The sequence below is a fragment of the Caloenas nicobarica genome, chromosome 18 (genome assembly GCF_036013445.1).
Source record: "Caloenas nicobarica isolate bCalNic1 chromosome 18, bCalNic1.hap1, whole genome shotgun sequence".
Classification (NCBI taxonomy): Eukaryota; Metazoa; Chordata; class Aves; order Columbiformes; family Columbidae; genus Caloenas; species Caloenas nicobarica.
Genome location: NC_088262.1, coordinates 1,123,965 through 1,136,703, shown reverse-complemented (window position 1 = coordinate 1,136,703; position 12,739 = coordinate 1,123,965). Strand labels below are relative to the sequence as shown.

Here is a 12,739-nt window from a genome sequence, read left to right as displayed (position 1 = left end):
ATGCCTGCGTGCCCCTGTGTGTGCCCGGCTCTCGGGGGTGCCACCAGCCCGGGGGACACCCCGGCTCCACTCCCACTCCGGCTCTCCCAGGAGCAGCGGGCACGGTCCTCCAAAGCGGCAGGAGCGGCCCGCTCGGCGCCGCTCTGCCCCGTGCGTCTCGCTGTCCATCCCCATGGCTTCCCGGAAGCGCCAGCGGAGCAGCGGAACCCGGAAGTGCCGCTGTGGCCGGGGCCGGGGCCGGGGCGGGGCCGGTCCCGCCATGGCGGCCGCGGGCGGCTGAGGAGGCACCGGGGGCTCAGGAGGCACCGGGGTTGCGGGTGGCGGCGGCTGCGAGCCGGGCCCCGCGCCGCACCGCGGGGACGCCCCCGCCGCGGGCCATGGCGGCGGCGGCAGCGGCCGCTTCCAACTGGGGCCTGATCATGAACGTGGTGAACAGCATCGTGGGGGTGAGCGTGCTCACCGTGCCCTTCTGCTTCCGAGAGGTGAGCTCGGCCGGGCCCGCCGCTGTCACCGGCCCGAGCGGGCGGGCCCGCCGGTGTCCCCGTGGCGCTGGGGCCGGTGGAGGCACCGGGAGGGCCGGAGAGGCGGCAGGGCGGGTTCCCCCCGCAGGGAGCCCCGAGGGGGTGTGGGGGTCGGTCGGTCCCGGTCACCGTCACGTCCCCCCGGTCACCGTCACGCCCCCGCGGGCCCCTCGGCGCCGTCTCTGCCGCAGGAACCGGCCGCCCGGGCCGGGGAGCAGCCGGAGGCCCCATCTGCACGTTCCCCCCAGTCTGAATTCGGGGGGCTGGCGGTGGCTGGCAGGGGGTGGGCAGCGGAGGAGGCGCTGAAGCCAGACAGGTCGTCCCTTGTACAGAACAACGTGTTTTTTCTTTTCCGTGAGGCCTCCAAGTAATAATTTCTGCTTTGCTTGGGAGTAGAAGGGAAAAAAAGTGAATGAATTTCTCACTGTCATAACTGCGGGTCAGCTCAGAGGCATTTGCAAACCTGGCGTTGAGCCCCCGCTCCCCCTCCAGGAGCCGCCGCTGTCCCTGCGGCCACAGCAGCTGGAAATTGGGCAGGAAAAAGGGCATGTGGGACCCAGACCTGGCATCGCTGGTGCCTGTTTAAAGCCACCTGCTTAAAAAGTGTCCTGGGCTTAACATCCCCCCCTACAAACATGTGAGCCAGCGCAGCAGGACAGTGCTGGGAGTGAACTTGGTCATTAGTTTACACTCTCAAATAGTTCTTATTTAATAAGTTTACAACAGAGTTTGTGCCTCAGCACCAGGAGCAATCTCTGTTTGCTCAATGTGAACCTACTGTGAGCTCCGAAGAGTGCTGGGGGTGAGCGAGGGGGCTGTGGAAGTTCTGCTCCACAAACTGCTCCCAGTTCGCTCTTTGATGCTTAAACTGGTGCAGCTGGGAGCCGTGGGAAACAGGTGGCGGCTCCATGTCATCCCTGGGCTGCGGGGACAGTAAAAATGAGCCAGTATGTTGTGTTTCTCCCGGCTGCTCTGAAGTCGAGGGAATCCCCGAAGAGGCAAAATGTGGCTGGAAACGTGGGCGGGAGCCCAGGGGGCAGCGGGTGTGTGGAGCCCCCGATTCACCTGGCGCTCGTCTCTCCCCCGCTTCCCTTGCAGTGCGGCATCGTCCTGGGAGCTCTGCTGCTGGTTTTCTGTTCCTGGATGACTCATCAATCCTGCATGTTCCTGGTGAAATCCGCCAACCTCAGCAAGCGCAGGACCTACCCCGGCCTTGGTGAGGATTCTCAGCTCCAGGGCTTGTTTTGTTCTTGTTTCTTAAACTGCGGTTTTACTCTGACCTCTTAATTTACAGCTTTCATACTGATTTTGTTGGAATAGTGCATGGTTTCTTGATGTAGTTTTCAATTTGCCTTGTTTTCCTCTGTCGGTCTCCCTCCCCACCCCATGTCCCCGGGGGAGCACAGGGTTTAATTCTGCTCTCGACAGCGCAGTCAAGAAGCGCGGGATTGTTTTGACTCTGCAGGGCAGGGGAGGAGATGCAGCGCTGACTGATCAAAGCCCAAGTTTTCAGGAGCTGGCGTAGCAGGCGTCTGGTGTAAATTATCGGTCTCGGCACGAAAGCCGCGAGCTTCCCCACCCTGCGAGCGCCAGGGACATCGGGTTCTGCCAGCGGAGAGCCTGGCACGGCGCTGGGGCTGCCGGGATCTGAGCTGCCGGCGTGGTTGTGGCCGAGCAGGGAGGAAACAGCGCACAGGGTTCCAAGCGGCCAAGAAAATAAAAACATCTGTGAGACTCATGTGTGGGGCTTTGGCAGAGCCTGCCAGCCCTGTCCTCGGAGCTCGTTGCCTCTGCGCTGGCGCCAGGGTTGGCTCCTGCTCGTGACCTCTGCTGATTCTGACCCACTCAGGGGGCAGGAGCAGGTGATCAGGTTCCAGTCCACTCTGTTGGCATGTGAAATGGCAGGAAAAGTAGTCTTTGACTTGTTTTCCTTTATTTCTCTGGAGGAGGAGAGAGCTGGCTGGCATTGCACGTGGTAAAAGAGCTAAAGCAACACACGGCTCGCTCGCGGACCCTGTTGTTGGCAGACAGGTTTCCTCCACCCTCAGGTGTTGCTACCGGGCTGCACGTCTTGGCTTCTGCCAAGTGATATCTGCTCAAAACAGAAAAGGAGAAGTTCTGTGGTCTCGGAGGTTGTGCCTGTGATGCTGGAGGGAAGGGGAAGCCCCCAGGTAGCGCCTGACTTGTCCTCGCTGCCCCCAGCCCAGCTGCTTGCCTCCCCATCCCCTCACAACACGTCTTTGTGAGCTGCTTCCCCAGTACAGAGCGTCCCCGTGGCCTTGGAGCAGCTCCCGGGGAGCAGGGATCCTCTGCGCCTTCGGAAGCCAAGGAGCTGGAACACACAGGGGGCCAGTAACGCTGCTAAACTTCCTGGCGCCTCCTGGCACGCAAACGCTGGTGCTGAAAGAAGCGTCTCTGCCCTGGGAGAGGTGCCACCGGGAGGGATGGCCCCAAGAGGAAAAGCGACACTCCCGCAGACGCATCCTAATGCAGCGAGGTCGAGCAGCTCCACACAGACGGTCTTTGTCACCGGGGGCTCGCGCCCTGGGACATCTGCGAGAGATCCTGGCAGCCCCTGTGGCTGATGCTGTGGGAGGCTTTGGCAGCGCTGAAAGATGTAAGAAAGTTTTGCAAATTAACTTCAGTCAGCCAGTCCCTTCCGGAGGAACACTGGGAGCGATCGTTCCAGCTCCAGAGGAGCCAGGGCTGTGTCGGACTGATATGTGGCCCAGACGCCTTCGCTCGGCAGCACTCTGGGCCTGAAGGGCTCGAGTATTAAAAATATTTTGTTCTTTACCACCATTGTGCGCTGCGTGGAAGGGAAGGGCCCCGGACAGGTGTGTGGACACACAGAGAAGCATGATGCCTTCCAGACAGACTTTAAGCAGGAGATGAGTTAATTCCCCCTGTCCAGCCGCTGGCAGAGCCCGGGGAGGTGGCTCGGCCCCACTCCCCGCGGAGCAAAGTGCTGAAACACAGGTTGTCCGTTCTGGTAACCACGCATGGTTTGAAAGAGCTGCTCTAATTACTGCGCAGACTCAGCTCTGCCCAGCTGGTCAGGCATCTCGAGATCCCATTCCGAAGATGCTCGACTGTACAATTTATTTTACAGTCGTCGTCTCCTTCCTCCTTGAGAAGATAAAGGATCCAATTTTTTCCTTTGTCCCCAGATGGGGACATCTGGTTTGTTCTCATCAGAACGTCACTTCAGAACAGCCGGAGAGGCTGATGGGTGTTTCTCAGTGTCTCCAGCCCAAGCTGTAGCTGTTGTCGGGAGGACAGAGCTGGGTGTGATGTGAAGAGGCTCGCAGGTCCTGCCGGGGCTGCCGGCCTGACCCAGCCCGCAGGAGGGATGTTCTCCTCTCGCCGGTTCCCCAGGACCGTTGGCTTTTCCCCTCATCTCACGGGGTCCCACACGAGGTGTGAGCTGGAGGCTGGCACGGTGCGGCTGCTCCCGGCGCCCAGGCTGTCACCGAGCCACCGCCTGTTTGCAGTGCAACCCCACACAGCAGCTCCACTTTATTTTGCTGCTGTGAGTCTCCTGCCGTCCTTTTTTTGACTCATTCTGTGGAGGAACATCTTGTTTCCTTAATTTTTAGCTCAAGCAGAGTCCAAAGAAATCAGAGTTTGTACGTTAATATTTAAAATAGCAGAGGAGGCTTCCAGAAGTGAATGAAGTTTGTTCTCTGGCGGCCGCTGGGGACGTGTGCGGCACCTTGAGAGGGGCTGGGGAGCCCAGGGCGGTGCTTTTCATGTGGGGCCTCTGCAGTAAAGAACTGGGCAGTGTGGTCTGTGCTTGGAACGGGAGGTCTCAATTCCCATTCTGCCCAGTAAGGTCTAAAAATACCAGCGGAGTTTTCTTGGCATCTTCTTTTTAAGAAAAAACACAATGATTTAAAGACTACTGATCATTTTCTGCTATAAGCTACAACCCAAGTATGGGAGGGGAAAGAAAAAGAAGTCTCTTGGCAGCAGCCCTTTGGTGTGGGCTGGGAGCACTGGTATTCTGGGTATGGATTGAACGTTCTGGGCACCATCTCACATCTCCCATCCAGCAACGTCAGGCGGCTCAGTTAGAGTGGGAAGATAAAAATAAAAACGCGAGTTTGATTGAAATTTTGCACTGCAGTAACTTTTTGCCACACAGCATCTTATACGTGCATATTTTCTCTTCCGTGCTGGCTTTCTTTTAATGGTTGCCATGTGTGACTGCTACTTCACACCACTTCTTTTTTTTTTAAATAGAAAAAAAAAAAAAAAAGAACCTGCTTTCTCTCGTTTCCTCATCTTTGTTCCTGTCTTATGTGGTTTTCAATTTGCAGAGGGCATGTCTGAAAAAGAAAGTGGGAGGGTGGGCAAGGGAAACAGCTCCAAAACACAACACGGTGGGTTCCTGCTGCGCTGCCCTTTGTCACTGGTATTGTTTACTGTTGAACTTGTGCGTGTGCCGCGTTCTGGACCTTTCTTTGACTAACTACAACTTTTTTTTTTTTCTCTTCTGCCAGCATTTCATGCCTATGGAAAAGCAGGAAAAATGTTGGTGGAAACAAGGTAATCCACTCCTTATTTAGAGCTTACATAGTCTGGTTTTCTTTAATGAAAAACACCACTCTGCAGCCTCTCATGCCCTTGCTGTGCTCTCGTTTCTTGCCCTCCTGCCTTCCCCGGCCCCAGAAATCCTCCTTGCCACCCGGAATCTGAATCACGGGCATGTTGCTGGTGGCTGTTTTCCAGGGCTGAGATCCCTGCCAAGGTTAGCAGGAGGGAGACAGGGAGGAGCGCTGGGTACCTCGGATCCACCCTTGGGCTGCTCGGTCCTGTCTGCTCCTCCGTGGGATGCCTGGCGATGTGTGATGGGGAAATCCCGTCTCCATGTCAGCACAGGCTCCGGTTCCTCATGTGGCCCCAGCGCACACAGAAGGTCCCTCACAGGTCTCGAGCAGCCGTGGTGGGATGTCACAGCAGAGATGCTTTGGTGGAGGCATCCTGAGCCCAGGCCAGGCCGTGGTGCCAGCTCCTTCCCTTTCCCCAGCTCCAAACTACTGCAGAACACTTACAAATATACAGAATATTTATCGGATGTTACTTGTCCGTGCAAGCAATTGCTGTAATTGCCACAGGGACGTTGTATAGTTGGAACTGGGAAGGAAAGCGGTCCAGGCAATCAGGAGTGGGAGGAGAGGCAGTTCATAAGACAGTCCCTTCATTAAGGTGTGGTCCTTTTTGTGGAAAGAAGTTTGAGAGCTGATGTGGTGTCGAGACTTTCATGGTAGGTCCCTGCTGTGGGGCGTGGGGCTGAGAGAACCTCTTACTGATTCCTTTAAATGTTTTCCTGAGAAATAATGCAGTTCTTGCCATCTCCATGGTCTTTTTTAAAATTTTGCTGTGGCTCCAAAGAGCAGTTAAGCCCACGCGCATGTTGTTAGCAGAGCTACGTCTCTAGCCAAGCCGTTAGGTGTGGATGGAGGGTCTCTGGTTTTTATTTGGCTGGGGCTGAATGCAGAGCTGGTGCCCTGCACTTGGTGAGCCTGAGGATCCCAGCGTGGTCCTCCCCTCGGCACAGCCCCTGCATCCCCGCAGACAGAAACCCCACGTTCCTGCTGGCTGCCAAGTGTGTTTTCAGTGTGAGTTCAGCAAAATTTGGGTCTCGTCTCCACTGTGACTTGCCAGAAGGTTGTGTCAGAGGGTGGGTGTGCGCTGGAGTGCGGCTGAGGCTGCTCTGCCTCCCAACACAGGCGAGGGACTGCGCGAGATTTTAAGTCATTTTAAATGTTCCCATTTAGCTGTTTCTGTTCGGCTCTTCTGGATGTTCCTCGCTGAACAGCGGGTGTAGTAGGGTCCTCGGCAACCCACAGCTGCTGTGGTTGTGTGCAGTGTGTAGCCCTGGAGACCTTGTTGGTGCTAAACCTTTTGTCCGATCCTTCCCCAGTGCTGCGCTGAGTGTAGGATGTCCCTCGCTCCTGGCGTATGGACTGGAGCCACGTTCTCCTGCTCACGTGTCATGGCTGGGGCATCCCGTCACCCCAGCCAAGTTATGGCAGTGCCTCTGAGGCAGCCTGAGCACCAACCCAGGGCTGAGCACCCACCCAGGGCACGAATCTGCTGGGAACGTGGCTGCTGACACACCTGGCCAGGGGCAGGAGCTGTGTTTTGGGGTTCCTGCTCCAGCTCCTAATCTGCCTGTATTTAATTGTTTTTGCTAACCTGCCTGTATTTGGTTGTTTTTGCAGCATGATTGGGCTGATGCTGGGAACTTGCATTGCTTTCTATGTTGTCATTGGTGACTTGGGGTCCAACTTCTTTGCCCGGCTGCTTGGATTTCAGGTAAATAAATCCTCACTGCGAGTTAAATCCCCACATCTACAATGCGGACAGTGGTCCCAATTCCTGCATTGCATGTGCCTTCGATGGGGCAGAGCGTCCCGCCTCGGCGCGCTCGCAGCCCAGGGCGCTGGGGGGCCGCTCGTGCTGAGCTCTAACAGCGCCTTGTGCACAGAGTGTTCAGCTCCATGAAGTCCTGGGATTCCAGACATATGGCGAACAATCAGACGTGTAAAACCTCCAATAAGGCACTTCCAACAAAAGAATTCCTTTTAACTTGGTTGCTGCTAATTTTGGAGCAGATTCCTGGAGGAGATGATGCTTCCTGCCCGAATTCCTGCCCTGAACGGGGAGTGACAGACGGTTCCTCTGTTCGAGCTCTCACCCCTTGCAGCCCTCTGGTTCAAGAGGGATTTTTGTCCTGTCCCTTGCTGTTCTGGTGGCCAAATTTACCGTGCGCCTGGCTCCGCTTTCAGATAAAATGAGCTGTGTGGTGGGGCTGGTGTTGGCTGAAGACGCGCGGTGGCCAGGGCTGCTGGTCCTGGCAGACTGTGGAGCCGGTACAAGGGCTGTGCAGGGAAGCAAAGGGACGTGCGAAAGGATTTTTGGCGGGGCTGTTATCTGCTCCGCCTGGTGCTGCTAAGCTCTGATTAAGGGCCTGTGAAGTTAAAAGGATGCGTTGTGGCTGCAGCCAAATTAGGTATTAAATATTTCCAAGCATTTCAGAGTGTTCTGCTATAATAAATACTAATTTGAGGTTTTGATTAATTTTCTGGGTCAGAATTCTCAAGACTTCAATCTCTTCTTTCCCAAGTAAGCTGAGTTTTTATTTAATTGCGTGAAAATACATAAATAGCTTGTGCTGGATTAGCATTTAAACACCCCCCGCAAATACCTCCACTTCAGGATGGACCCGTCACGCACTGTGTAGAGCAACAGTGGCACCCAGTGCCTGTGCCAGTTCATCACAGAGCTGGCCAAAGAAGCAGCAAGTGTTCAGCATCAAATCCTTCAATACGTACAGAAACAGAATTTCACATTTGAAATCGATTCTGGCTTTGCATTGTTCCTCACTCGGGAAAAATGAACCACGTTGGGGTTTGCTAGTTTGGTGGGATGCTTTGAGCGTCCTCCGTGCTCCGGTTCCTCATGTGGGTCCCTTTTGCAGGTGTCAGGCAGTTTCCGGATCGTTCTGCTCTTTGCCGTCTCGCTGTGCATTGTTCTGCCGCTGAGCCTGCAGAGGAACATGATGGCATCCATCCAGTCCTTCAGCGCCATGGCGCTCATCTTCTACACCGTCTTCATGTTCGTGGTCAGTATCCACCCTGGGAAAGCTCTTTTCCTGTTGTTTTATTGTAACACAGATGTTCTCACTGGGACAGGCTGCAGGTGTGGGCCTCAAGTTTCAAATGTCCTTCTTGATAATTAGTGCCAGGCATAATGAATGATCTGGGTGCCCGTGCTCTGGAGGTGGGGAGGTGCAGACTGCAACTGGCCAGTGGGTCTGTAAACGGTTCCAAATGCTGGGGACTGTGTGGCACAAATAGTAATGAACCACAAATCGAGTTGTGGTTTATTCTCCTTGTTGGTGTCTTATAATTCAGGGCTCTGAACTTTAAATGGAAGGGCGGAAGATGTGGGGGAGAGTGCCTGGAAACAGAAGGACTTTTCTTGTGCATCAGCATTTTACCTTGGAAACCTCAATGCTTCTGATGTGCAGGGCGATGCAGCTCTTGCAAAGAGCTCAAGCCTGCACTTCGCATGCTTTTCTGCAGCTGATGGTTAATGTCTTTCAGGCTGCAAGGAGTTCTGTTTGCTGGGCACCAGCACTTCTGTTTTTGAGCATTGAAAGCTTTGTGAAGTTCTGAGTCTGGTACATGGCATGTACTTAGATATTTCTAGAAAAGCTTTTCTTCGCAGAGGTGAATGGATTCTTGACCATTTAGATTAAGCAGGTAGAGCTGAGAGTTTCCCAGAGCTGCCCTGGTGGGCTCGACCAAGCCCCTTGTGCAGTATCATATACTGACGTGCACTGGCTTTGGAACCACTTCAGGTTTCACATCACAGATGCTTGTGTGGTTTGCTCTTGGAGCCCCAGCCCTGTCTCTCCCAAATTTCAGGACTGGAAGAGCTGCAACAAAAGGAAGAAAAGGGAGGTGTGGAAATTCTTTCCACTTTTTTTTTTTTTTCAGTAGGTTGTGCTGGGTCACACCTCCGGGCTGGAGCTGTAAACGAGTGTTTTCCAAACCTGCCATGTTCCCGGAGCTGTGCTTTTAAGGAAACCACAACATTTCATGAGTGTTGGCTGCGCTAAAACATAATCTCTGGGGATTAGAAAACCCCTATTCTGGGAATATTATAAACAGACATTCAGACATATTTACCTTCTGTTTCCTGTGCAACCCAGTGCCTGCCAGCTTCCCTGTCACTGGCAAAGAGCTCCTGGCCTCGCCAGGCGGCCTCGCTCCCCGTTTTCCTGCAGTTTGTCTCTGGTGAACTGGAGCTGTTCAATGGCTCTGGAGGAGCAGTGTGCAGGTGGGATCCTGGTTTAGGAACCTTCGCCTCTCTCCCTTGAACAGGCAAATGTCACTTCCCATCTGGATTTAAAAACGTGTTTAAAAGAGTGCAAAAGCAATTGCTGGGAACAATAATTCTCACAGTTCACTGTGTCAGTGGCAATTGTTCCAGCCTAGTGCGTGCTATGATGTCTGATGGCACAGAACAAGGAGGGAATGTTGTAGATCTTTTAAAATACGCCCCGAGATCCTTGGTGGCGAGGGGCCCTTGGAGGTTGCTGGGAGCTTCAATGAAGCGTGTGGGTGGGGTGGGGAGCTGGGGAGTTTGGCTGCGGTGGCAGCATAAGCTGTTCCTCGCAGAGCTGCCACACGCTGCCTTGTATCCCAGCACCGACATTACTGCTGCTGTGAAGCTGGTTTGGGTTGGATCTTAACCGCTCTTCTTTTTCTTGGCTACAGATTGTGCTGTCGTCCTTCAAGCACGGCCTCTTCAGTGGGCAGTGGCTGCAGCGAGTGAGTTACACGCGCTGGGAGGGCATTTTCCGCTGCATCCCCATCTTTGGCATGTCGTTTGCCTGTCAGTCGTAAGTACCTGCTGCTCCCACTGCTGGCAGTTGTGGCATGCAATGAGTTTTCTGAGGGCAGAGGGTCACGAGGATCTGCAAGGGATAGATACCATCTGTTTTCCTATTTTATTTTAATCAGAATGTTTTACAGCCCACTGAAGTACAGCGTCTCATTCAGTTGTGACCCTTTTGTTACCTAGATGGGGGAGTGAGTTATATTTCACTCGGGAGTTACTGTACTTGAGCAACACAAGATCATTTGGGCCAAACAGATCTTCAGTGTAATGCACGTTGCTTCTGGTACAGCTGCAGAAGAGAGGAATTTCCCCCATTTCTTGAGGGAAGTGATTTAGTACCAGGAAAGGCAGCCGGGCTGCGTCGCCCCTTGGCTGCAGGGCCCCCGCAGAGCCGCGTACACGCACGGCTGCTCTCTGCTTCCCTGAATTTCTTTGAGAATACTCAGAAGATTGCACAGTCGTTGGCTTTGCAGAGTTGTTCATGCAATTACCTGCTTCTAATGAGGGTTTCCGTTGGCACGTGGAAGGACGTGACAGCAGACCAGGCTCTTTGCACGTTTCTAGCAGCGTTACCTTCTGCACCAAAATGGCAAGTGAGCGATACATGCCTGGCTAGAATAGTAACAGACTTGAAATAGAAGTGTAAATCCAAATGTGGACACGGAAAAGACCGTCCTCGTTTGGAAGGCTGGCAGAGTTGGGCTTTCCCCCCTGCAGTTCTAGCAAATGGGTAACATGCCAACACTAAATGAATGCGACAGATAAAATTTGTTCAGACTGCTGTGTTTACACCCACACGTAAGATCCACATCATCATTTTCCACTTATTGGCTCTCTTGGCAGCTTGGTCCCTACCCGAACACGCTCCAGTCTTGCTGTTTAATGTCTCCATCACAACTGGCGAAGGGAATTGTGCTCTTTTACAGCTTTACCTTGTTAACATTTTGGAGGTTTTAAATTCCTTTTTTTTTTTTTTCTTATGGTAGCCACACAGTACCCAGCACAATTTTGCTGGGAGTTGGAAATGCAGGGAAATGGTTTGGTCTGGACCACTGTGCACATACCTAAATATAGGCTCCATCACAGCACTTACGTGGCAAGCTGAACCTAAACATATGCAATTTCTTTTCCAAGCATCAGGGCAATATGCTGTCCCCAGCCCAGGCAGTCTTCATAAGCCTGTTATTCTCAGCTAGGTAGGTTTAATTTTGCTAACCTCTGAATCCTTTTTTTAAAAAAGAAATAATTGTAACATAAAGCAGAAATCCTTTTCCTTCGGCAGGTAAATACAGCTTACAATAAGGATAAATAAATGCACTGTTATTCTAGCTTGAAAAACTTGACCCTGCTTTACTTGAGAGTGCAATAGTCTTTGCTCTTTAAAAGCCCTCGCATTGCTGCTGAAGTCGCAAAGTAGGTCACTCCTCTGCAGTTGTGTAGTGAGGAAAGGTGCAGTGGGGCTGGAGCTGGGCTGGCGAGGGCTCCACGGTCCCCTGGCAGCCCCTGGCACCACCTCAGTCAAGTCACCGAACCCTGGAACTAAAGAGGAGTCGGTACAGCCTCCCAGGAGAAAACTTCTCCTTTCCAGAGGCGGCTGCTCTGTTGCAGATGGATGCAAAAATGCTGAATTCCCAGGGATGATGGAGGTCGGGTGTTTGTTGCCCCTGGGCTGGGTTGGTGCTGTGCTGGGGTGCAGGTGAGGAACAGACTCCGGCTGTCCCCTCCGCGGCTGCTCGCGGTGCCTGTGCTGACTCGCCTGCTCCTGAGGATCCGCCTGCCTGTGCCCTCCGAGGTGCAGCAGGACCGATAACGCAGGGGAGGATCCCTGACCCTTCACTGCCCTTCAGTGCAGTCATTTTGGTTAAAACTAAACCCCAGGCTCGTCAGGACACGCCGCCCGTCCCCTTGGTGTGCCTCGGGTGGTGCTGGTGCTCAGGAGGGCCTGGCAGCGTGTCGGGGGTCTGGAGGGCACTGCGCTGCTCCCCCAAACCCACGTTGGCCAAATGGGTGCAGCTGGGTGATGCAGGAGGCAGCTGCACTTTGTGTGGCACTTCTCCCCATGTCGCCACTGTTGCTCCTGCACAAACAGGAGCCCGTTCTGGCTGTGCCACCCCACGCAGCGCAGAGCCTCGCTGCTCCCTCCCTCCTGTGCCTGGATGCCAGGCTGGCCCTTCCCCTCCTGGGGCTGGAGCCCAGGACGTGGCCGGTTAATCTCGGGGAGGCCGCTGCGCTGAGGGCAGGGAGGGATCTGAAACTGCGGTCAGTACCCATTGCGGTGCTGCCCTTGTGGACCCTGTGCATGTCTTGTGGGTTCCTGCGAGCCAACGTGCTCAGCTTCCTTTGTGCAGAACTGTTTGACGTTCGGGGATTAAGGGTTATGGGTTTTTCTGCTTGGCCTCAGCTCGACACACACTCCGTTAATGGCTTTGTGCCCGCTGGAGCTGGGGACACCTCCTTCCCACGGAACGGGGTGCTCCCCCTGCGCCTGAGAATTCCTTCAGTAATGTGAAGCCAGGATGTAGCTGCTTGAATTAAAGTAATAAGAGGTTAATGAGTTGCTAAAATATGCACCTGATGTCAAAAAGTACATTCCACATGCTTTCCAAGTCTGTAAATACCCCAAATCCCGTGTAATTGGTGCTCCCAGCTTTCTATGAACTGAGCTCGAGCAGCAGCACTGAAATATGACAGGCGCTGCATTTAGTTTTGTTTGTTTAACTTTTCTTTTAGACAGTGCGATGCTCTAACCTTCTTCCTGCTTTTCCTCTGTAAACACTGCGTTGCTTTAATTATCAGTG

General features: G+C 53.9%; 1 protein-coding gene across 2 annotated transcripts in view; it reads left to right on the top strand.

Moving 5' to 3' along the window:
• The first annotated feature begins 231 nt into the window (after positions 1-231).
• The window catches only part of SLC38A10 (solute carrier family 38 member 10), a 33,995-nt gene continuing 21,487 nt past the window's right edge, over positions 232-12,739 (top strand). For both annotated transcript variants that reach the window (XM_065647883.1, XM_065647882.1), the window contains exons 1-6: positions 232-482; positions 1,620-1,737; positions 5,027-5,072; positions 6,752-6,845; positions 8,011-8,154; positions 9,818-9,942. In XM_065647883.1, the coding sequence (XP_065503955.1) occupies positions 378-482; positions 1,620-1,737; positions 5,027-5,072; positions 6,752-6,845; positions 8,011-8,154; positions 9,818-9,942 (632 nt within the window). In that variant the 5' untranslated portion in view covers positions 232-377. The remainder of the gene's footprint in view (positions 483-1,619; positions 1,738-5,026; positions 5,073-6,751; positions 6,846-8,010; positions 8,155-9,817; positions 9,943-12,739) is intronic.